This window comes from Aythya ferina (assembly GCF_964211825.1).
Source record: "Aythya ferina genome assembly, contig: HAP1_SCAFFOLD_436, whole genome shotgun sequence".
NCBI lineage: Eukaryota > Metazoa > Chordata > Aves > Anseriformes > Anatidae > Aythya > Aythya ferina.
This window is the reverse complement of record NW_028181142.1, coordinates 1-24,960: the sequence shown is the minus strand read 5'-3', so window position 1 is coordinate 24,960 and position 24,960 is coordinate 1. Positions and strand designations below refer to the sequence as shown.

Sequence of the window (24,960 nt, the reverse complement as noted above, 5' to 3'; positions counted from 1 at the left end):
TTGGTGACCCCCCCACCCATGGGAGCACACACAAGTGGGTGCCCCCCCCAGGACCCCACAATGTGCCCCCCCAAATTGGTGCCCCCCCCCAAATCGGCGCCCCCCCCCCCAATTAGTGCCACCCTCCCATAACCCCAATGTGGGTGCCCCCCACCTACCCCCACCCATGGGTGCCCCCACAAATCCCCCCCCCACCCCGTAACCCCGATGTGGGTGTCCCACCCCCACCCATGGGTGCCCTCCCAAATTCGTGCCCCCCCCCCACACCCCCAGCACCCATGGGTGCCCCCCGCACCCCTCACCCCCGCAGGCGCCGTCCCCTCCGAGCCCCCCGGCGCAGCCATGCTGGGTGCTGCCCCCCGCACCCGTGCGACGCCTTATAACCCCCCCTAAGCCGGATCAGCAGGGGTGGGGGGGGAGCGTGGGCGGGCGGGGGGGCACCCATGGGTGCTGGGGGTGCCCAGGGCTGCTACGGGGCTGCTGTGGGTGCTGTGGGTGCCATGGGGGCCCTTGGGTGCCTGTGGGTGCCATGGGTGCTGTGGGTACCATGGGGTGGCTGTGGGTGCTATGGGTGCTACGGGGGCCCTTGGGTGCCTGTGGGTGCCATGGGGTTCCGGGGGGGGCCTATGGGTGCTATAGGTGCTGTGGGTTGACCATGGGTGCTATGGGTGCAGTGGGGGTCCATGGGTGCCATGAGGGGCCGTGGGTGCTGTGAGGGCCCTTGGGTGCTTTGGGGTGCCGTGGGGGTCCATGGGTGCCACGGGGTCCCCACAGGTGCTGTGGGAGCCCTTGGGTGCTGTGGGGTGGTTGTGGGTGCCATGGGGTTCTGTGGGTGCCACGGGGGGGGCTATGGGGGTTATGGGTGCCATGGGGTGCCCGTGGGTGCTGTGGGGGCCCTTGGGTGCTGTGGGGTGCCCATGGGTGTTGTGGGTGCCATGGGGTACCCATGGGTGCCACGGGGGTCCATGGGTGCTCTGGGGTGGGTGTGGGTGCCGTGAGGGCCCTTGGGTGCTATGGGTGCCATGGGGTGCCCACAAGTGCTGGGGGGGGCCATGGGGGCCCTTGGGTGCTGTGGGGTGCCCGTGGGTGCTGTTGGGCACCCAAGGGTGCCGTGTGCTCTCTGGATTACGGCAGTGCTGGGGGAGGCACAGCAGGTGCAGCCCCCCCCACCCCCCCGCCGCGTCCCCAATCCGCGCTGGCAGCGCCGAGCAATTACCCAAATGGCTTTAATTGCACCCATAATCCCCTCCCCCACTCCCCCCCCCTCTCCTGGTGGGGCTGCAGCACCCATGGGTGCCCCCGGTCACTGCGGGGGGGGCAGGGGCTGGTCCAGCCCCTCCACGGCCTCCAGGAAGCTCCGCGGGGTCAGGATGTGGCTGGAGCCTGGGGACACGGGTGACAAAGGGTGGCACGGGTGGCACAGGGTGACAAGTGGCATAGGTGACACAAGGTGACACAGGTGACATGGGGTGACACAAGGTGACACAAGGTGATATGGGTGACACGGGTGACATGGACCACAAGTGGCAGGTGACACAGGTGACAGGTAACCTGGGTGGCAGGTGACAGGGTGACATCGGTGATGGGTGACAGACGGCACGGATGATGGGAACACAGGTGACAAGTGACACAGGTGACAAATGACACAGGTGACATGGGTGACAAGTCACGGGTGACGGGGTGACAGGGGTGACAGGTGACACAGGTGACAAGTGACACAGACAATAAATGACATGGGTGGCAAGGGTGACAGGCAACAAGGACAATGGGTGACAGGTGACACGGGTGATGGGTGACATGGGTGATAGGTGAGAGGTGACACAGGTGACGGAACACGGGTGACAGGTTACACAGGTGACAGGTGACAGAGGTGACACAGGTACCACAAGTGCAAGAGGTGACAGGTGACAGAGGTGACAGAGGTGACAGAGATGACACAGGTGACACGGGTGACACGGGTGACACGGGTGACATGGGTGACAAGTGACAGGTGACACAGGTGATACAGATGACATGGGTAACAGGTAATACGGGTGACACGAGTGACAAGTGACAGAAGTGACACAGGTGACACGGGTGACAAGTGACACAGGTGATACAGGTGACACAGGTGACAGGTGACATGTAATACGGGTGACGTGAGTGACGTGGGTGACAGGTGACATGTAATACAGTTGACACAGGTGACACGGGTGACACGGGTGACAGGTGACACATGTAATACGGGTGGCACAGGTGACACAGGTGACAACTGACACGGGTGACAGGTGACACAGGTGACAGAGGTGACACGGGTGACAAGTGACAGAGGTGACACGGGTGACATGGGTGACAGGTGACATGTAATACGGGTGACACAGGTGACAGAGGTGACACGGGTGACATGGGTGACAGGTGACATGTAATACAGGTGACACAGGTGACAGAGGTGACACAGGTAATATAGGTGACAGAGCTGACATGGATGACAAGTGACAGAGGTGACACAGGTGCCGCGGGTGCCACTCACCGATGAGGACGTCCCCCCCCAGCTGGTAGGCGCAGCGCGTCTCGGCCAGCGCCACCCCCCCCAGCAGGAAGACGAGCAGCCGGGGGCCCCCCCACGCCCCCCCCGCACCCCCCTTGCTCCGGTGCCACTGCCCGAAGCGGGCGCTGGGGGGGGAGGGGAAGGGGGGGGTCACCGGGGCACCCACGGGTGGCCCCCAGTGCCCCCCAGTTACCTCCAGTAACCCCCCAGTACCCCCCCAGTATCCCCAGTTACCCCCCCCAATGCCCCCCCAGTTACCCACCCAGTCCCTCCCAGTACCCCCAGTCTCCCCCAGTTACCCCCCCCATTTACCCCCAACCCTTCCCAGTTACCCACCCAGTCCCCCCCAGTGCTCCCAGTTACCCCCCAGTCCCCCCAGTTACCCACCCAGTCCCCTCCAGTTACCCCCCAATCTTTCCCAGTTATCCCCCAGCCCCACCCAGTCCCCCCAGTTACCCCCCCCAGTTACCCCCCAGTCCTCCCAGCCCACCCCAGGCCCCCCAGTTACCCCCCCCATCACCCCCCAGTCCCCCCCCCAGTTACCCCCTGGACCCCCCCAGTTTAACCCCCAGCCCCTCCCAGTCCCCCCAGTTCCCCATCTAGTCCCTCCCAGTCACCCCCCAGCCCCCTCCCAGTCCCTCCCAGTGCCCCCAGTTCCCCCCCCACCTGACGGCCGCCTGGCTGCTGGGGGGGTTGGGGGGGGGGCGCACGAAGGGCCACTGCTCCCGGTCCAGGCGGTCGGCCAGCGCGTCCTGGGGGGGGGGGGGACACAGGGACACAGCGCTGTCACCCCCGGTCCCCAGCGCCCCCCGACCCCCCCCCCATGGCCCAATGTCCCCCCAGTGTCCCCCCCGTGTCCCCCCCATATCCCTCTGATGTCCCCTCATCCCCCCCATGTCCCCCTGCTGTCCCCAATTTCCCCCCATGCCCCCCATCGTGTCCCCATGCCCCCCCTTGTCCCCCCCATGTCCCCAATGTCCTCCCATGTCCCCCATGTCCCCCCCATATCCCAATGTCCCCCCCATGTCCCTTTGTCCCCCCCATGTCCCCCCATGTCCCCCCCCGTCCCCACATCCCCCATACCATTTTCCCTTGTCCCCCCCATGTCCCCCCCATGTCCCCCTATCTCCCCCTCATGTCCCCCCCATGTTCCCCCGATGTCCCCCCCATGCCCCCACACCTCCCCATGTCCCCCCCCATGTCCCCAATGTCCTCCTATGTCCCCACACCCCCCCCATGCCCCCCCATGTAGCCCCCATGTCCCCCCCAAGTCCCCACGCCCCCCCATGTCCCCCCCACACCCCCCCATGCCCCTCACGCCCCCCCCATGCCCCCCCGTGTCCCCATGCCCCCCCCATGTCCCCTCACCCCCCCCGTGTCCCCACGCCCCCCCCGTGTCCCCACCTCCATGACGTCCTTGATGGCGGGGGTCCACCGGGACAGCTCGTAGGTGGGCTCGGGGCGCGGCCGCACCTCGGGGAACTGCCCCCCACCCTGCCACAGGGACACGGGGACACCGCGCTGGGGACACCCCGGGGACACCCAGGGGACACCCCAGGGCACCCAGGGACAGGGACACCCAGGGGACACCCAGGGGACACGCAGGGGACAGGGACACCAAGGGGACACAAAGGGACATGGACACCCAGGGGACACCCAGGGGACACCCCGGGACCCCAAGGGAGAGGGACACCCAGGGACAGGGACACCCAGAGGACACCCAGGGGACACCCCAGGGCACCCAGGGACAGGGACACCCAGGGGACACCCAGGGGACACCCTGGGACCCCAAGGGATGGGGACACCCAGGGGACACCGAGGGGACACCCAGAGGACACCCAGGGACACCCAGGGGACACCCTGGGACCCCAAGGGATGGGGACACCCAGGGGACACCGAGGGGACACCCAGAGGACACCCCAGGGACAGGGACACCCAGGGGACACTCAGGGACACCCACAGGACACCCAGGGGACACCCAGGGACAGGAACACCCATGGGGACATCCCTGGGGACACCCAATGGGGGCTCCCAGGGGACAGCCAGGGATGGGGACACCCAAGGGTGCAAAGGGACGTGGAGGGGGTTGGGAGGGGGGCAGGGGACACCCAGGGGTGGGATCAGGGACACCCACGGGTGGGAGGGGGGCACCCAGGGGTGGGGTGGGGGACCCCCCTGTCAGGGGGCACCCATGGGTGGGATCAGGGACACCCAGGGGCGGGGTGGGGGCACCCAGGGATGGGGTGGGAGCACCCAGGGGTGGAGGGAGGGCACCCAGGGGAGGGTCGGGGACCCCCCCGTTGGGGGGCACCCATGGGTGCTCACCCCGGGGCCGATGGTGGCGCCCAGCAGGGGCAGGTTGCGCAGCACCCGGTGCTGGCCGGGGACGTTCCCGTGCTGCAGGAGCCGCGCCAGGCTCTCCTCTGTCACCCCTGGGTCACCGGGGTCACCGGGGTCACCCGGCGTCACCCAGGTCACCGGGGCCACCAGGGTCACCCATGGTCACCAGGGCCACCCGGCTTACCAGGGTCACTGGGGTTACCGGGGTCACCCAGGTCACCAGGGTCACCCGGGGTCACCCAGGGTCACCGGGGTCACCCCCGGGTGGCGACGCCCAGGTCCCTGTCCCCTGTCCCCACCCCATGTCCCCAAGCCACCCACCGGTGTCCCTATGTCCTGTCCCCATGTCCCCCCTGGTGTCCCCATGTCCCCCAGTGTCCCCCCATGTCTCCCCAATGTCCCCACGTTCCCCTAATGTCCCCCCACATCCCCATGTCCCCTTGTCCCTTCATGTCCTTCTGTCCCCTGGTGTTCCCGTGTCCCCTTGTCCCCACTGTCCCCCCCTTGTCCCCCCATGTCCTCACGTCCCCTGTCCCCCTGGTGTCCCCTTGTCCCCTGGTGTCCCCGTGTCCCCCGTGTCCCCCCATGTCCCCCAGTGTCCCCTTGTCCCCGCTGTCCCCCCCTACCCCCCATGTCCCCACATTCCCAGTCCCCCTGGTGTCCCCTTGTCCGTGGTGTCCCCATGTCCCCCGGTGCCCCCTTGTCCCCCGGTGTCCCCCCTGTGTCCCCTGGCGTCCCCTTGTCCCCCCCTGCCCCCCCATGTCCCCACGTCCCCAGTCCCCCTTGTCCCCCCATCCCCTGGCGTCCCCATGTCCCTATGCCCCCCTGTCCCTCTGTGTCCCCCGGTGCCCCCTTGTCCCCCGGTGCCCCCTTGTCCCCCGGTGTCCCCGTGTCCCCTGGTGTCCCCCCCTGTCCCCCCGCCCCCCTCACCGCCCCTCCTCAGGAGGTAGAGCAGCAGCAGGCGCAGTTTCTCGGGGGGCTCCACGCCCGCGTCCAGCAGCAGCGGCACCACCGGCACCAGGGGGTCCCGCAGCCGCGCCCCCCCCGCCTCCTCCCCCATCGCCAGGTCCTGGGGACACGCGTGTCACCAAGGGGTCCCCAACACCCCCTGCTTGTCACCCCACGTCCCCGGCACCCCGTCCTGGGGCGTCCCCTCAGTGTCCCCAGCACCCCCTGGTGTCCCCTCAGTGTCCCCATGTCCCCGTCGCCAGGTCCTGGGGTGTCACCTTGGGGTCCCCAACCCCCCGTGGCTGTCACCCCATGTCCCCAACACCCCATGACCCCATCATCAGGTCCTGGGGTGTCCCCTCGGTGTCCCCAAACCCTTTAACTGTCACCCCATGACCCCAAAACCCCACGTCCCCATCACCACGTCCTGGGGTGTCACCTTGGGGTCCCTAACCCCCCGTGGCTGTCACCCCATGTCCCCAATACCCCATGACCCCATCATCAGGTCCTGGGGTGTCCCCTCAGTGTCCCCAAACCCTTTAACTGTCACCCCAGGGTCCCCAGCACCCCATGTCCCCATCACCACATCCTGGGGTGTCCCCTCAGTGTCCCCAACCCCCGTGGCTGTCACCCCATGTCCCCAGCACCCCACGTCCCCATCATCAGGTGCTGGGGTGTCACCTTGGGGTCCCCAACCCCCCGTGGCTGTCACCCCACGTCCCCACCACCCCACCCACCGCTCTCCGAGCGTCACAGGGCTGGGGACGGGGACACCTCCGGGTGCCACGGGGACCCCGACAGGCACAGGGACCCCGGTGTCCCCTGGTGTCCCCGGGGTGTCCTCGGGGTGTCCCCGGGGTGTCCCCTGTCACCTGCTCAACGGCGCAGAGCCGCTCCACAGTGCCCTTGAAGCGCCGCATGCAGGCGTCCGCCAGGCTGAGGTGGGTGGCGTACTGCGGGGACATGGGGACATGGGGACACGGGGACACGTGGCACGGCCACCACGGGGGGGACGCGGCCCCCTGCTGCCCCCCCCCAGACCTTGCTCAGCTCCTTCTGGTACTGGGGCATCTTCTTGAGGATGTGCGAGAGCTCCTTGAGGGTGGCCTGGGGGACACGGGGATGTGTTGGGGACGTTGGGGACATTGGGGACATGTTGGGGATGTTGGGGATATTGGGGGTGTTGGGGGCAGGGGGGACACTGGGGAGAGAGGAGACATGGACATGGGGACACTGGGGGACATGGGGAACATTGGGGACATTGGGGACAATGGGGACATTGGGGACGTTGGAGACATTGGGGACATTGGGGAGAGAGGAGACATGGACAGGGTGACACTGGGGAACATGGGGACATTGGGGACATGGGGACATTGGGGACACTGGGGACATTGGGGACAGGGGCGCACTGAGGAGAGAGGAGACATGGGACATGGGGACATTGGGAAAGTTGGGGACATTGGGGACACTGGGGGACATTGGGGACATGGGGACAGGAGGGACACTGGGGACATTTGGGGACATTGGGAACATGGGGACATTGGGAAAGTTGGGGACATTGGGGACATTTGGGGACATTGGGGAGAGAGGAAACATGGACATGGGGACACTGGGGATATTGGGGACATTGGGGACAGGGGAGATACGGGACATGGGGACACTGAGGGGACATTGGGGACAGGGGGACATAGGGACATGGGGACAGTGGGGGGACATTGGGGACAGTGGGGACTGGGGGCATTGAGGACGTTGGGGACACCGGGGACATTGGGGACAGGGGTGACGGAGGTGACACAGGACAGGGGTGACAAGGGACACGGGTGCCCCAGGTGCCACCTGCTCGGTGCTGAGCCGCTTCCTCTCGCAGAACGTCCGCAGCAGCTCCGACACCTTCCTGGGGGGGGCACCGGGGGGGGGGTCACGGGGAGGGATTTGGGGTGGGGGTGGGTATTTGGTGGGGGGGGGGGCTCGGGGGGTGATTTGGGGCATGGGATAGATTTGGGGTTGGGGGGGAGGATTTGGGGTTTTGGGGGGGACCTGGGGTGCAGGGGAGGTTGGGGGGGGGGTTGGGGGGATTTGGGGTGGGGGGGATTTTAGGGTGGGGGGGGATTTGGGGTGTGTGGGGGAGATTTGGGGTGGGGGTGATTTGGGGCGCACAGGGGGGGATTTAGGGTGGGGGGAGTTTTAGGGGGGATTTGGGGCTGGGGGGGATTTTGGGGTGCAGGGGGGGGATTTGGGTGCCCCAGGGCCGCCCTTGGGGTGCGGGGGGGACATTTTTGGGGGGTGATCTTGGGGACGTTTCAGGGCACCGGGGCCGGTTTGATGGGGGTGGGGGTGGGATTTTTTTTTTTGGCGGGTGCTGGGGGGGGTGGGGGGGCACCCATGGGTGCCTCTGCAGGGGGGGGGCCCACCGGGAGACGTCGGCGATGTGCATGTGGCGCAGCTGCACCCAGAGCTCGTCGTCCTCGTCCAGCAGCGCCTCCTTCTCCCGCACCGGGCCCAGCCCCGACGTCTCGTACCTGGGGGGGGGACACCCATGGGTGTCACCCCCCCCACCCCCGTGGGTGTCATCACCCCCCCCCGTGGGTGTCATCGCCCCCCCACACCCATGGATACTCCCCCTCACGGCTATGGGTGTCCCCACCTATGGATGCACCCTACCCACGGGTGCCCCCCACCCAAGGGTGCCCCCACCCATGGGTGCCCCCCATCAGCTCTCCTCACCCATGGGTGCCCCCACCCATAGGTGCCCCCCACCCATGGGTGCCCCCCATCAGGTCTCCCCACCCATAGGTTCCCCCACCCATAGGTGCCCCCCACCCATGGGTGCCCCACATCAGGTCTCCCCACCCATGGGTGCCCCCACCCATGGGTCTCTGCACCCATGGGTGCCCTGCCCCCCACCCATGGGTGTCCCCCATCAGGGCTCTCCCCACCCCTGGCTGCCCCTCTCCCTACGGGCACCCCCAACACGGGTGTCCCCCGATGGGCGCCCTCATCCCTGTGCCCTCTTCCCATGCCACCCATGGGTGCCCCCCCCACCCACGGGTGCCCCCCACCCATGGTTCTCCTGACCCCTGGCTGCCCCTCACCCTACAGGCACCCCCACCATGGGTGTCCCCCCGTGGACACCCCCACCCCCGTACCCTCTTCCCCCGCCACCCACGGGTGCCCCCCACCCAAGGGTGCCCCCCACCCATGGGTGCCTCACCGGAAGGTGTCGTGCTGCAGCCCCAGCAGGTCGTAGGCCATGGCCTGCAGCGTCAGCTCGTGCAGCAGCGGCGTCACCAGGTCGAACGCCCGGTCCACGATCAGCAGCTGCACCCGCCCCTGCGGCCAGCACCCATGGGTGCCCCCGCCGGGCGTCACCACCCCCACACCCCGGCCCCGTCCCCACCTCCACCATGGCCGGGTGCTGCGCCCGGCGGGCGTCCAGGTGAGCCAGCAGCGCCCGCGCCAGCACCGCGGTGTCCTCGGGGCCCCTGGGGACACGGGGACGTGGGACAGGGGGACACGGGACAGGGGGACACGGGTTTTGGGGACATAGGACACACGGCCATGGGGACAGGGGACATAGGGACATGGGACACGGGGAGATGGGGACATGCGGACACAGGGACACGGTGACATGGGGACATGGCTGTTGGGGACAGGGGACATGGGACATGGAGATGGGGACGTGGGGACACGGGGACATGGAGACGGTGTTGGGGACATGGGACACAGGGACACGGATGTTGGGGACATGGGGACACAGTGAGATGGGGACATGGGGACACAGGGTCGTGGGGACATCGGTGTTGGGGACATTGGGATGCAGGTACATGGGGACACAGGGGCATGGGTGTTGGGGACACAGGGACACGGGGACATGGGGGACACAGGGACATGGATGTTGGGGACATGGGGACGTCGGTGTTGGGGACATGGGGACAGAGTGACATGGGGACACAGGGACATGGAGATGTTGGTGTTGGGGACAGGGGACATGGGACACGGTGAGATGGGGACAGGGGGACGTGGGGACACGTGGACATGGATGTTGGGGACATGGGGACGTGGATGTTGGGGACAGGGACACGGGGATGCGGGGACATGGGTGTTGGGGATGGGACATGGGGAGATGGGGACACGGGGACATAGGAACACAGGAACGGTGACATGGGGACATCAATTGTTGGGGACACGGGGACACAGATGTTGGGGACATGGGGACATGGGTGTTGGGGACGGGGAAACAAGGACATGGGGACACAGGGACACGGGGACATCAGCGTTGGGGACATGGGGACACGTCACACAGGGACACGGACCCTGGGGACACTGGCCACAGCTCCCCGATGTCCCCCCCACCCCCCGACGTCCCCAATGATGTCCCCAGTGATGTCCCCGATGTCCCCTCCGTGTCCCCCCCCCGCTGTCACCTGCGGTAGCGCACGGCCGGGTACTCGCCCAGGGTGGCACAGAGGGTGGCCAGCTGCTCCGCCAGCACCCCGAGGTGCTGCGCCCGCGTCCCCTCCCGCTGGGGGCTGTAGCACCCGTGGAAGCTCTGCGGGGAGTCCAGCGAGAAGACCTGCGGGGGGGGCACCCATGGGTGCTGCGCCCCACGGCACCCCACGGGCACGGCACCCATGGGACCCCTGGCACGAGATGGCTGCGGGATGGGGCACCCGTGGGTGCTGCCCCCCACCCGTGGGTGCCACCCCTCACCCCTGGGTGCCCCTCTGTCACTCATGGGTGCTCCCATCACCCATGGGTGCCACCCTGGCACACATGGGGACCCCTCAGCACGAGCTGGCTGCGGGATGGGGCACCCATGGGTGCTCCCCCTTACCTGTGGGTGCCCCCCCATCACCCTTGGGTGTAACCCCCGTAACCCTTGGGTGTCCCCCCGTCACCCATGGGTGCTCCCATCACCCATGGGTGCCCCCCCTGCATGAGCTGGCTGAGGGACAGGGCACCTGTGGGTGCTCCCCCTGACCTGTGGGTGCCCCCCCGTCACCCCTGGATGCCCCCCCTCACCTCTGGGTGTCCCCCCGTAACCCTTGGGTGTCCTCCTGTCACCTCCGGGTGCCCCCCATCACCCATGGGTGCCCCCCCTGCACACATGGGGACCCCCATCATGAGCTGGCTGTGGGATAGGGCACCCGATGGTGCTCCCCCTGACCTGTGGGTGCCCTCCCGTCATCCCTGGGTGCCCCCCCTCGCCCTGGGTGTCCCCAGCACCCATGGGTGCCCCCCACCTGGCTCTCGTAGGGCAGGAAGGCGATGTCGATCTCCTTCAGGGTGCGGATGGCGCGGGCGGCCCGCGAGCGCCCCAGCTCCTCGAACAGATCATCGGGGCAGCCTGGGGGGGGGCACAGCACCCATGGGTGCCCCGCGGGCACCCCACTGCACCTCATAGCACCCATGGGTGTCGCAAAGCGTCCGTGGAACCCCAGATCACCCATGGGTGACCCATAGTGTCCCATAGCACCCATGGGAGCTCTACAGCACCCGTGAGTGTCTCAGAGAACCCAGGGCACCCCATAGCACCCAGGGGTGTCTCAGAGCACCCAAGGCACCCCACAACACCCACAGCACCCCATTAGGACTCACAGGTGCCCCCAGCACCCCATGCTACTCTGGAACACCCATGGGTGCCTGGCAGCACCCATAGCACCCCATAGCACCCATGGGTGCCCTACAGCACCCAGGGGTGTCTCAGAGAACCCAGGGCACCTCATAGCACCCATGGGTGCCCTACAGCACCCCCAAGACTCCCAGGTGCCCCGCAGCAAACCCCATCACCCATGGGTGCCCCGCAGCACCCACCCCTCCCCCACAGGCGAGGGGTGCCCCGGGGTGCCCCCCAGCACCCTTGGGTGCCCCGCGCCCCGTACCAGCGGTGAAGAAGACGTGCGCTGCCCGGTAGCGGGGGGTGGGGGCGTCCCCGAAGTCCCCGATCAGCGCCCGCACCGACTGCGGGGATGGGACGGGTCAGCCCGCCCCCGGGTCCCCAATGTCCCCAGTGTCCCCAATGTCCCCACATCCCCATGTCCTCAATGTCCCAGTGTCCCCATATCCCCCTGTCCCCACATCCCCAGTGTCCCCAAGTCCCCGTGTCCCCCAGTGTTCCCAGTGTCCCCATGTCCCCCAATGTCCCCATATCCCCCCAATGTCCCCATGTCCCACCACGTCCCCCCACCCATCCTGTCCCCATATGCCCCCAATCCCCATGTCCCTGTGTTCCCCCTTTGTCCCCACGTCCCCCCACAACCCCATGTCCCCCTTTGTCCCCCGTGTCCCCTCAATGTCCCCGTGTCCCCCCCGTGTCCCCCTTTGTCCCCCTGTCCCCCCGGTGTCCCCATGTCCCCCCAATCCCCATGTCCCCCCACAACCCCGTGTCCCCCCATGTCCCATGTCCCCATGTCCCATAATGGCCCCATGTCCCCCATGTCCCCGTGTCCCCCCCATGTCCCCCTTTGTCCCCCTGTCCCCTCAATGTCCCCGTGTCCCCCCCGTGTCCCCCCCACCTGTGGGCAGGGCCGCAGCAGGTAGATGGCCTCCAGGCTGGGGATCGGCTCCCGGCGCTTCCCGATGTCCTCGATGACTGGGGGGGGGGTCAAGGGGTCACGGGGTCACAGGAGCAGGGGTCACGGGGTCAGGGGTCACGGGGTCAGGGGTCACGGGGTCAGAGGGCACAGGGGGCAGGAGGGGACAAGTGGCCACGGGTGGCACCGGGGGTGCTGGGGGACACTGTAGGGTTCTGTGGGTTTCTATGGGGCGCTGTGGGGTTCTATGGGGCACTATGGGGCACTGTAGGGTTCTATGGGGCGCTATGGGGCACTGTGGGGCGCTTTGGGGCACTGTAGGGTTCTATAGGGTGCTGTGGGGCACTGTAGGGTGCTATGGGGTTCTGTGGGGCACTGTAGAGTTGTATAAGGTTCTATGGGGCGCTATGGGGCTCTATGGGGCAGTGTAGGGTTCTGTAGGGTGCTATGGGGTTCTATAGGATTCTATGGGGCGCTATGGGGCGCTATGGGGCACTGTGGGGCGCTGTGGGGCACTCACTGGTGATGCCCTCGGCCAGCACGTCGCCCATCCTGCAGCAGGCCGACACCGTGCGGGTGCTGGGGGGGTCCAGGACCAGCACCTGGGGGGGGAGGGGGGAAACCGTCAGGACCCCTTTTGGGGGCGGGGTCATGGGGTTGGGGGTGGGGGGGTTGGGGGGGGTCTCGGGGGGGCCCCCACCTTCCACTCGCCCTCCTTGCGCACGCTCCTGATGACGTCATTGAGGATTTCTGGGGGGGGGGACACGCGGGGGGGGGGGGTTAAGCCGGATCTGGCCCCAGCTGTGCCCCCCCCGCCCCCCTCCCCCCCCAGGGCCACCAGATGTCACCTCCCCCCCTCCCCCACGTGTCCCCAGCACGCCTCGTCCCCATCACCCCCCCCCCATGTCCCCCCGTGACCCCCCCCGGCCCCCCAGTGTCCCCCCAGTGTCCCCAATATCTCCCCCATGACCCCCCAGTGACCCCCCCAAATCCTCCCCGTGCCCCCCCCATGCCCCCCAACGTCCCCATGCCCCCCCTGTGCCCCCCCCAGGTCACCCCAATGTCCCTGTGACCCCCCCAAGTGCCCCCCATGTCCCCCCAGTGACCCCCCCGTGTCCCTCCATGCCCCCCCCAAGCCCCCCCAAATTCCCCCAATGCCCCCCCATGTCCCCATGACCCCCCCGTGTCCCCCAATGTCCCCCCCATGTCCCCCCCGAGTCCCTCTATGACCCCCCCCATGTCCCCCCCATGACCCCCCAATTCCCCCATGTCCCCCCCGTGTCCCCACGCCCCCCCAGTCCCCCCAAATTCCCCCCATGACCCCCAATGACCCCCCCAATGCCCCCAAGCCCCCCCAAAACCCCCCCATGACCCCTCCATGACCCTCCCAAAGTCCCCCCATGCCCCCCAAACTCCCCCAATGACCCCCCCAAAGCCCCCCCACCCCCCAGCCCCCCCAAATTCCCCCCAATTCCCCCAGTGACCCCCCCAAAGCCCCCCATGACCCCCCCACTGTCCCCATGCCCCCCCCAAATTCCCCCCATGACCCCCAATGACCCCCCCAGCCCCCCCCGCCCCCCCAAGCCCCGCCCCTGCCCCCCCAACGCCTCCCCCACGTGACCCCCTCGGCCCCCCCTCACTCCCCTCCATCACGTGACCGCCCCCCACCCACGTGACCCCCCCCCCCCACTCACTCTCCCCCACCACCGCCCGCAGCCCGCGGGGCGCCATCGCTGCCGCTTCCGGGGCCGTGGCCAGGCGCGCTAAGCCCCGCTCCCTTTTTGCGCACGGCCCCGCCCTCCTCGGTTGCCAGGGGCAACGCGGCTCGCTCCTCCCTCCCCCCCCCGCGGAGCTTTTACGACAGCGGCGGCCGCAAAGCGCGACCGGAGCGGCCGGGTCGGTACCGGGGGGGGGGGCAGGGGGTAAAAAGGGGGGGGGAGGGGGTAAAAAGGGACGGGGGGGGCAAAATGGGACGGGGGGGGCATGAGGGGGGGTTCTGGGCCCTGGGGGGGGCCTGAACCACACGGGGAACCCCCCCGGGTGCCCTCCTCCCCCCCTCCCCTCCCCCCCCCACCCATGGGTGCCCCCCCCGGGTGCTCCCCTGCCCCCCCCCACCCTTAGGCCCCCCCCCATACACCCTGGGTGCCCCCTCCCTTGGCTGCCCTCCCCCCACGCCCCCCATGGGTGCTCCTCCCTCCTCGGTGTCCCCCCCCCCCGGGTGCCGCCCCATGGGTGTGTCCACCCCCTGGATGCCCCCCCTATGGGTGCCCCCCCCGTGGGTCCCCCCCCCAGATACTCCTCCCTTGGGTGCCCCCCACCCCGGGTGCTCCCCCCATGGGTGCCCCCCTTCAGGCCCTGCCCCATGGGTCCCCCCCCATAGGTGCCCTCCCCATGGATACCCCCCCCGGGTGCCCCCCCCATGGGTCGTCCCCCTCCATAGGTGCCCCCCCCCATGGCTACCCCACATGGGTACCCCCCCCAGATACTCCTCCCTTGGGTGCCCCCCACCCCGGGTGCCCCCCTTCAGCCCCCACCCATGGGTGCCCCCCCTTGGGTTCCCCCCCTGACCCCCCTCTCTCCCCCCCAGCCCCATGGAGGCGCGCTTCACCCGGGCCAAGTCCCCATTGTAGGGTGCCCCCCCATGGGTGCCCTACACAGATACTCCTCCCTTGGGTGCCCCCCACCCCGGGTGCCCCCCTTCAGCCCCCCCCCATGGCTACCCCCCGCCTTGGGCGCCCCCCCTGACCCCCTCTCTCCCCCCCCAGCCCCATGGAGGCGCGCTTCACCCGGGCCAAGTCCCCGCTGCTGGAGCGGGCGCTGGCGCGGCCGCGGGGCGAGGTGGCGCTGGGCGCCTTCGCGCTGCTCTTCTCGGAGCTGGTGCAGTACTGCCAGCGCCGCGTCTACTCGGTGGCCGAGCTGCAGGCCCGCCTGGCCCGCCTGGGCCACCAGGTCGGCCTCCGCGTCCTCGACGCCCTGGTGGCCCGCGAGCGGGGCGGCCGCCGCGAGACCAAGGTGCTGAGCGCCCTCCTCTTCGTCAAGGGCCCCGTGTGGCGGGCCCTCTTCGGCAAGGAGGCCGACAAGCTGGAGCAGGCCAACGACGACCCCCGCACCTACTACGTGATCGAGAGGGAGCCGCTGCTCAACGCCTACATCTCGGTGCCGCGCGAGAACAGCACCCTCAACTGCGCCGCCTTCGCCGCCGGCCTGCTGGAGGCCGTGCTGGGCGCCAGCGGCTTCCCCGCCAAGGTGACGGCCCACTGGCACAAGGGCACCACGCTCATGATCAAGTTCGACGAGGCCGTCATCGCCCGCGACAAGAGCCTGGAGGGGCGCTGAGCGGGGCCGGGCGCGGGCCTGGGGGGCCTCGGGGTCCCTCGGGGTCCTGGAGCGCGATGGAGGCCCTCGGGGTTGTTCCTCGTCCCCCTCCTGGGCTCCTTTCCTTGGTTTTTGCCACTATAAATGGCCTCCTGTCCTCCCTGGTTGTCCTCGGCCTCCCCTGGAGACCCTTTAGTTGGTTTTTCTCACAATAAATGGCCTCTTGTCCTCCCTCACAGCCTTCGACACCATCCTTTGTCCTCCCTGGTGGATCCTCAGCCTCCCCTGGAGTCCCTTTAGTTGGTTTTCGTCACAATAAACAGCCTCTGGTCCTCCCTCACGGCCCTCGACAGTGTCCTTTGTCCTCCCTGGTGGTCCTCGGCCTCCCTCGAAGACCCTTTAGTTGTTTTTCATCACAATTAATGACCTCTTGTCCTCCCTTGGTGGGCTTTGGCCTCTACAGAGACCCTTTTGTTGGTTCTTGTCATAATAAACAGCCTCCTGTCCTCCCTCATGGCCTTCGACACCATCCTTTGTCCTCCAGGGTGGTCCTCAGCCTCTCAGAGGCCCTTTAGTTGGTTTTCATCACAATGAATGGCCTCCCATCCTCCCTCAATAGCCCTTGGCCTCTACAGATACCCCTTTGTTGGTTTTTATCAGAATAAACAGCCTCTTGTCCTCCCAGGTGGGCCTCAACACTGTTTCTTGTCCTCCCTGGTGGATCCTCAGCCTCCCCTGGAGTCCCTTTAGTTGATTTTTGTCACAATAAACAGCCTCTGGTCCTCCCTCACAGCCCTCGACACTGTCCTTTGTCCTCCCTGGTGGTCCTCGGCCTCCCTCGGAGACCCTTTAGTTGTTTTTTGTCACAATAAATGGCCTCTTGTCCTGCCTCATGGCCTTCAACACCATCCTTTGTCCTCCAGGGTGGTCCTCAGCCTCTCTCAGAGGCCCTTTAGTTGGTTTTCGTCCCAATAATTGACCTCTTGTCCTCCCTCGGTGGGCTTTGGCCTCTACAGAGCCCCTTCCGTTGGTTCTGGTCATAAAACACAGCCTCTTGTCCTCCCAGGTGGGCCTCAGCACTGTCCCTTGTCCTCCCCAGTGGTCCTCGGCCTCCCTTGGAGACCCTTTCGTTGCTTGACTCCCTCCAAGACCCTTCCGTTGGTCCTGGCCGTAGTGCACAGCCTCTGGTCCTCCCTCACGGCCTTCGGCAGTGTCCTTTATCCTCCCTGGCGGATCCTCGGCCTCTCTTGGAGCCATTTTGCTTGGTTTCCACCCAATACTCGGCCTCTCGGCCTCCCTGGTCCTCCTCGGCCTCCCCTGGAGCCCCTTCCCTCGGTTCCTGTCTCGGTGTCGCCCTCCTGGCCTCCCTCTGGGCCTCGGCGCTGGCCCTCGGCCTCCCCCCATGGGTGCCCTCGGCCTCCACGGGGACCTCGGAGCCCTGGTGGCCCTCGGCCTCTGTCCCTTGTCCCTCCTGGTGGGGGCTGGCCCCCCTGGGTTTTATTGGCCTTTGAGTGTTTTTTGGGGGGGTTTATTGGCCTTTTAGTGCTTTTTATTGTTTTTTTTTTGTGTTTTTTTTTTTTTTTGGCCTTTTATTGGGTTTTATTGGGTTTTATTCTGTTTTTGTTTTTTTTCTTTGTTTGTTTTTATATATATTTTTTAAATCATTTTTTTATTGTTTTCTATTTATTTATTTCTTTGTATCGTTTTTTATAGCTTTTTGTGTTCTATTGCTTTTTTTAGTTTTTTAATTCTTTCTTACTCGTTTTTTATATTTTTTTAATCTTTTATCGTTTTTTAATTTTTATTGCATTTTAATCTTTTATCACTTTTTTTAATTTATTCTTTTAACACTTTATCATTTTTTATCTTTTTTATCGTTTTTTATCGTTTTTATCATTTTTTACCTTTTTTTTTTTAATCGTTTTTTACCTTTTTTTATCGTTTTTTACATTTTTAAATCTTTTTTTACCCTTTTTTATCGTTTTTTATCATTTTTTGTCTCTGTAAGCAGCCTCCCATCCCACTCTTTCTCGGGGGGGGGGGGGTTGGGGACATCCCAGTCCCTCAGCACCATCCCTTGTGTCCCCCCCCCACTTGGGGACACCGGGGGGGTCCCTGGGGACCCCAGGAAGTCCCCCCCATCCCTGTCCCCGTCCCCCCCCCCCCCCCGAGCTGTCACGGGGCGGGTGGCCACATCCTGCCCCCCCCGCCCCCCCCCGCTTCTTCCTGCCCAAAATGCTGCGGTGGCACCAAGGGGGGGGGGGGGGGGGCACGTGGCTGGGGGTGGCACCGGGGGGGGGTGGCACGTGGGGGGGTGGCACTGGGGGGTGGTGGCACATATCGGGGGGGGTGACACGTGCAGGGGTGGCACCAGGGGGGGTGACATATGTCTGGGGGGGGCACTGGGGGGGTGGCACATGGGGGGGGGCACTGGGGGGGGTGGCACCCGTGGGGGGGGGTCGCCAGGAGGGTGTCTTGGGGGGGGGTGGCACAGGGGGGTGTCACTGGGTGGGTGTCACTCGTGGTAGGGGGGTGGCACCGGGGGGGGGGTGTCACACGTGTGGGGGTGGCACCCATGGGGGGGTCACCAGGGGGGTGGCACATGGCTGGGGGTGGTTACTGGGGGGGTGACACGTGCGGGGGTGGCACTGGGGGGGTGGCACCCGTGGGGGGGGGGTGGCACCGGTGGCACTGCAGCCATGGGCCAGGGCCGGGCAGGTGCTGAGGCGGGGGGCTGAGGGGGGGGGGGGGCGGTTTGGGGGGGGTCCCCGTGTCCCCCCCAACTCCCCCTGACCCATCCCTGTCCCCACAGGCTGGGGGGGGCCGTGGGGACCCCTCGGGACCCCCCCGGGGCTCTGCCTGCTGCTGGGGGCGGCTTTCGTGGCCTGGGGGCTGCTGCTGGGGGCCCTGCTGGGGCGGCGTGAGTGGGGGGGGGACATGGGGGGGGCTTGGGGACACTGGGGACAAGGGGGGGGATATGGGGGGGTGGGGACATGGGGGGGATGTAGGGGAGGGGGGGGACATGGGGGGACATGGGGGGGACGTGGGGACAAGGGGGGGGAACTGGGGGGGGTGAGGGGATGTGGGGGCATGGGGGGGGGAGGAGGTGACGTGGGGGGATTTGGGGACAATGGGGGGGGTTGTGGGGGGGGAGGGGGGACATGGGGGGGATTTGGGGACATGGGGGGGACATGGGGACATTGGGGACAATGGGGGGGGGATGGGGGGTGGGGGCGTGGGGGTGTGGGGACATGGGGGGGTGTAGGGGGGACACGGGGGGTGGGGGATGGAGGGAGATGGGGACATGGGGACACGGGGGGATCACGGTGTCACCGCCCCCCCCCCCCAGATGCGGCGCTGAGCCAGGAGCTGCGGAGCCTGAGGGAGAGCCAGGAGAGGCTGGAGGCCAACGGTGGGACTGGGGGGGCGGGGGGGGGCAAGGGGACAATGGGTGACAGTGGGTGACAATGGGTGACAGCAGGTGACACTGGGTGACAGGGGGTGACAGTGATAGTGGGTGACAATGGGTGACAGTGGGTGACAGTAGGTGGCAGCGGGTGACAGCGGGTGATGGGGTGATGTGGTGACAGGGGGGTGACAATGTTGACAATGGGTGACAGTAGGTGACAGAGGGTGACAGGGGGTGACAGCAGGTGACAGCAGATGACAGCGGGTGACAGTGGGTGACAGTGGGTGACGGGGGGTAACAATAGGTGACAGCGGGTGACAATGGGTGACAGCGGGTGACAGTGGGTGATGGGGCTGACAGTGGGTGACAGTGGGTGACGGGGGGTGACACTGGGTGACAGCAGGTGACAGTGTTGCCGTGCCACCCACAGGCTCGGCGCTGGCGCTGGTGCTGGCGGTGCTGGAGGGGAACCAGACACGGCTGCAGCAGCGCGGTGGGTGGCAGCGACCCCCCCGTGTCCCTGTGACCCCCCCCGTGTCCCTGTGACCCCCCCATGTCCCTGTGACCCCCCCATGTCACCGTGACCCCCCCGTGTCCCCAATGTCCCCCCCCCAGGCACGGCGACAGCGGCGCTGCTGGACGTGCTGGCTGCCAACCAGAGTGCCACCAGGATGGAAGGTGGGGACAGGGGCAGGGGGCAGGGTCGGGGTCGGGGTCAGGGTCAGGGGTCAGGGGTCAGGGGTCAGGGGTCAGGGGTCACGGGGTGCCGGCGCTGTCCCCGCAGTGTCGGGGACGCTGGTGGCCGTGTGGCGGGACCGCGACGCCACCCGCACGGCGCTGCACAGCCTGCTGCAGGCACTCTGGGCGCACAACGGTGAGGGGGGGCGAGGGGGGGGGGGGCAGCGGGGGGGGGGGCACCTGGGGGGGGACATCATGGGGGGGGGACAGTGGGGGGGGGCAACATGGGAGGGGGAGAACTTCATGGGGGGGGCACCTGGGGGGGCATGATGAGGGGGGACATCATGGGGGGGCAACGGGGGGGGCACCTGGGGGGGGATATCATGGGGGGGTACCATAGGGGGGGGTCATCGGGGGGGGGGACATCCATGGGGGGAGGCAAGCATGGGGGGGGAGCACCTGGGGGGGGACACCTTGGGGGGGAGGACAACATGGGGGGGAGACACCAAGGGTGGGGGGACACCATGGGGGGGGGGGATCTGGGGGGGGAACATCATCGGGGGGGCATCTGGGGGGGGCATGATGGGGGGGGCAACCATGGGGGGGGTCATTATGGGGGCAACGACATCGGAGGGGGACATCATGGGGGGGGGAGAATGGGGGGGTCATCACGGGGGGGAAACTGCAGGGGGGGACATCATGGGGGTGGGGGGGGACATCATGGGGGGGGCATTATGGGGGGGGACATCATGGGGGGGGGGTACACCATGGCGGGGGAGAACCACAGGAGGGGGACACCACTGGGGGAGGGGGGTCACAGGTGGTGACCCCGTGCCCCCCCCCCGTGCCCCCCCCGTGCCCCCCCCTCCCCGTGCCCCCCCCCCCCAGCCTCGGGGTGCCGCGTGTGCCCCCCCGGCTGGCGGCTGCACGGGGGGAGCTGCTTCCAGTTCGGCAGCGGCCCCGCGGGGTGGGCGCAGGCCCAGGGGGTCTGCAGGGGGCTGGGCGCCCACCTGGCCGTCATCGGGGACCCCCAGGAGCAGGTGAGCACCCATGGGTGCTGGGGGGGTGAGGGGGGGGGGGAAATCCCGCTGCAATAGGGTGGGGGGCACCCATGGGTGGGGGATGATGGATGCGGGGTGCTGGATGGGGGGGGTCTGTGGGGGGGAACGGAGGGTCGAGGGGGGGTATGGGGGGTTTGGGGGGGGTCCTTTTATTGTGTCCCCCCCCCAGGCCTTCCTGGCGGGGCTGGCCCCCCCCCACGACTCCTGGATCGGGCTCCACGACCGCAGCACCGAGGGCTCCTTCCAGTGGGTGGACGGCAGTGCCCTGAGCTACCGGTGGGGCTGGGGGGGCGCGGGGGGGCGTGGGGGGCATGGGGGGGTCCTGGGGAGCTGGGGGTTATAAGGGGCTGTGGGATTATTGGGGGGCTGGGGGATTACGGGGGGTATGGGGGGCTGGGGGGCTGGGGGATTATGGGGGCTATGAGGGGCTGTAGGGTTAGTGGGGGCTATGGGATTATGGGGGGTTGTGGGATTATGGGGGGGCTATGGGATTATGGGGGGCCTATGGGATTATGGGGGGGCTGGGGGATTATGGGGGGTATGGGGGGATTGGGGGGCTATGGGATTATGGGGGAGCTATGGGATTATGGGGGCTATGAGGGGCTGTAGGGTTAGTGGGGGCTATGGGATTACGGGGAGAACGGGATTATGGGGGGGCTATGGGATTATGTGGGGGCTATGGGATTATGGGGGGGCTATGGGATTATGGGGGGTTGTGGGATTATGGGGGGCCTATGGGATTATGGGGGGTTGTGGGATTATGATGGGGCTGGGGGATTATGGGGGGTATGGGGGGTTGGGGGGCTATGGGATTATGGGGGAGCTATGGGGTTATGGGGGGCTATTGGATTATGGGGGCTATGAGGGGCTGTAGGGTTAGTGGGGGCTATGGGATTATGGGGGGTTGTGGGATTATGGGGGGGCTATGGGATTATGGGGGGGCTGGGGGATTATGTGGGGGCTATGGGATTATGGGGGGGCTGGGGGATTATGGGGGGCTATGGGATTATGGGGAGAACGGGATTATGTGGGGGCTATGGGATTATGGGGGGCCTATGGGATTATGGGGGGCTGGGGGATTATGGGGGGTATGGGGGGTTGGGGGGCTATGGGATTATGGGGGAGCTATGGGATTATGGGGGCTATGAGGGGCTGTAGGGTTAGTGGGGGCTATGGGATTATGGGGAGAACGGGATTATGGGGGGGCTATGGGATTATGGGGGATTGTGGGATTACGGGGGCCTGTGGGATTATGTGGGGGCTGTGGGATTATAGGGGGGGTGGGATTATGGGGGGGCTGTGAGTTTATGGTGGTATGGGGATTGGAGGCTGTGGGATTATGTGGGAGCTATGGGATTATAGGGGGGCTATGGGGATTGTAGGGTTAGTGGGGGCTGGGGAGGCTATGGGATTATGGGGGGCTGTGGGATTATGAGGGTCTGTGGGATTATCGGGGAGCTGTGGGATTATTGGGGGCTGTGGGGGCTGTAGGGTTAGTGGGGGGTATGGGGGGCTGGGGGGCTATGGGATTATGGGGGTTATGGGGGCTGTAGGGTTAGAGGGTGCTATGAGATTGGGGGGGGCTATGGGGGTCTGGAGGGCTATGGGATTATGGGGGTCTATGGGATTATGGGGAGCTATGGGATTATGGGGGACTGTGGGATTACGGGGGGCAATGAGATTATGGGGGGGCTATGGGATTATGGGGTGCAATGGGATACGGGGGGCAATGGGATTATGGGGGGGCTATGGGATTACAGGGGGCAATGGGATTATGGGGGTCTATGGGATTACGGCGGCTCTATGGGGTCAGAGGGCTCTCTGTGGTTATGGGGGGGGGGCTATGGGGTAGGGGTGCCGCCCCCTGACCCCCCCCCTCCCCAAATTCCCCCCCCCCCAGGAACTGGCGCTGGGGGCAGCCGGACGAGGCGGGGGGGGGGCGAGGACTGCGTGGCCATGGACCCCCGGGGGGCGTGGGGGGACCGGCCCTGCGCCGCCCCTCCCCGGGGGGGTGGGTGTGCGAGCGGCCATGGGGGTGCTGAGCCCCCCCCCCGACACCCCCCCGGAACCCCCCCCCCAGAGCTCGGGGACAATAAAATCTGTCTGGGACACCTGGGGACAGCCTGGGGCGCTTGGGGACACGGGGGGGGGGCGTTTGGGGACACGGGGGGGGGCATTTGGGGACACCGGGGGGCATTTGGGGTGCATGGAGACACCGGGGGGGGGGCACTTGGGGACACGGGGGGGGGGGCATCTGGGGACTTGGGGACACCGGGAGGGGGCACTTGGGGCACTTGGGGACAACGGGAGGGGGCATTTGGGGCGCTTGGGGGGGGCATTTGGGGACACTGCAGGGGCATTTGGGGTGCTTGGGGACACCGGGGGGGGGGGCTTTTGGGGACAGCGGGGGGGCATTTGGGGTGCATGGAGACACCGGGGGGGGCACTTGGGGACACGGGGGGGGGGCATCTGGGGACTTGGGGACAGGGGGGCATCTGGGGACACCAGGGGGGCATTTGGGGCACTTGGGGACACCGGGGGGGCATTTGGGGTGCTTGGGGACACCGGGGGGGCACCTGGGGCACTTGGGGACACGGGGGGGGGGCATTTGGGGACACCGGGGTGGCACTTGGAGCACTTGGGGACACTGGGGGGGCATTTGAAGTGTTTGGGGACACTGGGAGGGGGCATTTGGGGACACCGGGGGGGGCACTTGGGGCACTCGGGGACACTGGGGGGGGGCATTTGGGGCACTTGGGGAAACCAGGTGGAGGCATTTGGGGACAGCGGGGGGGGCATCTGGGGACTTGGGGACACCGGGGGGGGCATTTGGGGACACCGGGGAGGGGCACCTGGGGGCTTGGGGACAGGGGGGCATCTGGGGACACCGGGGGGGCATTTGGGGCACTTGGGGACACCGGGGGGGGACATTTGGGGACACAGGGGGTGGGACGCCCCCCCCGCCCCGCACCCCCCCCCCCCTCAGGACCCCCAAACCCCACAGACGCGAGGGGGGCTCCGTGGAGTGGTTTATTGGGGGGGGGGCACAGGGGGCGGGGTCACAAAGGGGGCGGGGCCACGGCTGTGAAGGGGGCGGGGTCAAGGGAGGGTCACGGGGGGGGGACATCGGTGACCCCCCCCAGCTGGGCGACCTCCGCCCGCAGCGCGGCCTCCTGGGCTCCCTCCTCCATCCTGAAGCGGCTGCCTGCACAGACCAGTACGGACCAGTATGGACCAGTATGGACCACTACGGGCCAGTATGGGCCAGTACGGGCCAGTATGGACTAGTACAGATCAGAATGGGCCAGTATGGACCAGCCAGAGTCCCAGCTGGCGCCCCAGTCCATCCTCACTGGGACCCCAGTCCCTCCCAGTTTGGGACCCCAGTCCCTCCCAGTTTGGGGTCCCAGTCCCTCCCAGTTCAGGACCCAGTCCCTCCCAGTTCAGGACCCAGTCCCTCCCAGTTTAGGATCCCAGCCCCTCCCAGTTCTGGTCCCGCTCCATCCCCCCTGAGGCCCCCCCCTCGCTCCCCCAAGTCCCTCCCAGTGCTCCCAGTGCTCCCAGTGCTCCCAGTACCTTCCAGGTGCAGCCGCCCCACCTCGGCCCCCAGGCGCTGCGCTGCCACCTCCCGCTGCCACCCTGCAGGACGGGGACTTGGGGACACCCCCAGGGGCCCCATGCCCCCCCCCCATGTCCCCCCCCATGTCCCCATGACCCCCCCTAATGTCCCCAAAGTCCCCCCCATGTCCCCACGCCCCCCACGCCCCCCATGACCCCCCCATGTCCCCCCCCGTCCCCAATGTCCCCCCATGTACCCCATGCCCCCCCCATCCCTGTGTCCCCCCCCCATGTCCCCCCTTTGTCCCCCCACGTCCCCACGCCCCCCCCATGTCCCCCCCCACACCCCGTGTCCCCCCCGTGTCCCCTCCATCCCCAAGCCCCCCCGTCCCTGTGTCCCCCAATGTCCCCCCGTGTCCCCCCCATGACCCCCCCATGTCCCCAAAGTCCCCCCCCATGCCCTCCATGTCCCCCCATGCCCCCCCATCCCTGTGTCCCCCCCACGCCCCCCCATGTCCCCAATGTCCCCATGTCCCCCCCATGCCCCCCATGTCCCCAACCCCCCCCCATGCCCCCCCATGTCCCCAAAGC

At 67.3% G+C, this 24,960-nt stretch overlaps 3 protein-coding genes and 1 long non-coding RNA gene across 4 annotated transcripts; 2 read left to right on the top strand and 2 right to left on the bottom strand.

Moving 5' to 3' along the window:
- Positions 1-1,208: 1,208 nt before the first annotated feature.
- STXBP2 (syntaxin binding protein 2) lies at positions 1,209-14,114 on the bottom strand. Its single transcript, XM_084540318.1, has 19 exons — positions 14,043-14,114; positions 13,049-13,098; positions 12,869-12,950; positions 12,331-12,407; positions 11,698-11,776; positions 11,059-11,162; positions 10,240-10,388; positions 9,213-9,297; positions 9,027-9,145; positions 8,227-8,334; positions 7,652-7,709; positions 6,857-6,922; positions 6,688-6,768; positions 5,798-5,936; positions 4,853-4,959; positions 3,932-4,021; positions 3,194-3,279; positions 2,510-2,652; positions 1,209-1,383 (listed from the first exon to the last, which is right to left on the bottom strand). The coding sequence occupies exons 1-19, from the start codon at positions 14,077-14,079 to the stop codon at positions 1,304-1,306; spliced, it is 1,740 nt and encodes a 579-aa protein (XP_084396444.1). The 5' UTR covers positions 14,080-14,114; the 3' UTR covers positions 1,209-1,303.
- Positions 14,115-14,132: 18 nt separating this feature from the next.
- Positions 14,133-15,899, top strand: TRAPPC5 (trafficking protein particle complex subunit 5). Its single transcript, XM_084540319.1, has 2 exons — positions 14,133-14,244; positions 15,114-15,899. The coding sequence occupies exon 2, from the start codon at positions 15,118-15,120 to the stop codon at positions 15,682-15,684; it is 567 nt and encodes a 188-aa protein (XP_084396445.1). The 5' UTR covers positions 14,133-14,244; positions 15,114-15,117; the 3' UTR covers positions 15,685-15,899.
- A 210-nt stretch (positions 15,900-16,109) lies between these two features.
- LOC311429207 lies at positions 16,110-17,049 on the bottom strand. Its single transcript, XR_014688182.1, has 2 exons — positions 16,644-17,049; positions 16,110-16,540 (listed from the first exon to the last, which is right to left on the bottom strand). It is a non-coding gene; the product is annotated as an uncharacterized lncRNA (long non-coding RNA).
- Positions 17,050-18,346: 1,297 nt separating this feature from the next.
- Positions 18,347-22,927, top strand: LOC311429200 (C-type lectin domain family 4 member G-like). The gene is made up of 9 exons (XM_084540315.1): positions 18,347-18,381; positions 18,476-18,583; positions 19,013-19,075; positions 19,503-19,565; positions 19,688-19,750; positions 19,857-19,946; positions 20,639-20,790; positions 20,981-21,087; positions 22,712-22,927. The coding sequence occupies exons 1-9, from the start codon at positions 18,363-18,365 to the stop codon at positions 22,851-22,853; spliced, it is 807 nt and encodes a 268-aa protein (XP_084396441.1). The 5' UTR covers positions 18,347-18,362; the 3' UTR covers positions 22,854-22,927.
- The last annotated feature ends 2,033 nt before the right edge of the window (positions 22,928-24,960 follow it).

Coding starts and splice junctions, on each gene's coding strand:
- LOC311429200 (XM_084540315.1), top strand. Junction 18,584..19,012: donor GGGGGCCCTGCTGGGGCGGC/GTGAGTGGGGGG, acceptor CCCCCCCCCCAG/ATGCGGCGCTGAGCCAGGAG. Junction 21,088..22,711: donor GGCAGTGCCCTGAGCTACCG/GTGGGGCTGGGG, acceptor CCCCCCCCCCAG/GAACTGGCGCTGGGGGCAGC.
- STXBP2 (XM_084540318.1), bottom strand. CDS start 14,079: ATGGCGCCCCGCGGGCTGCGGGCGGTGGTGGGGGAGA. Junction 12,408..12,868: donor GCTGGCCGAGGGCATCACCA/GTGAGTGCCCCA, acceptor CCCCCCCCCCAG/TCATCGAGGACATCGGGAAG. Junction 5,937..6,687: donor GGCTCTGCGCCGTTGAGCAG/GTGACAGGGGAC, acceptor GCGTGTCCCCAG/GACCTGGCGATGGGGGAGGA.
- TRAPPC5 (XM_084540319.1), top strand. CDS start 15,118: ATGGAGGCGCGCTTCACCCGGGCCAAGTCCCCGCTGCTGGAGCGGGCG.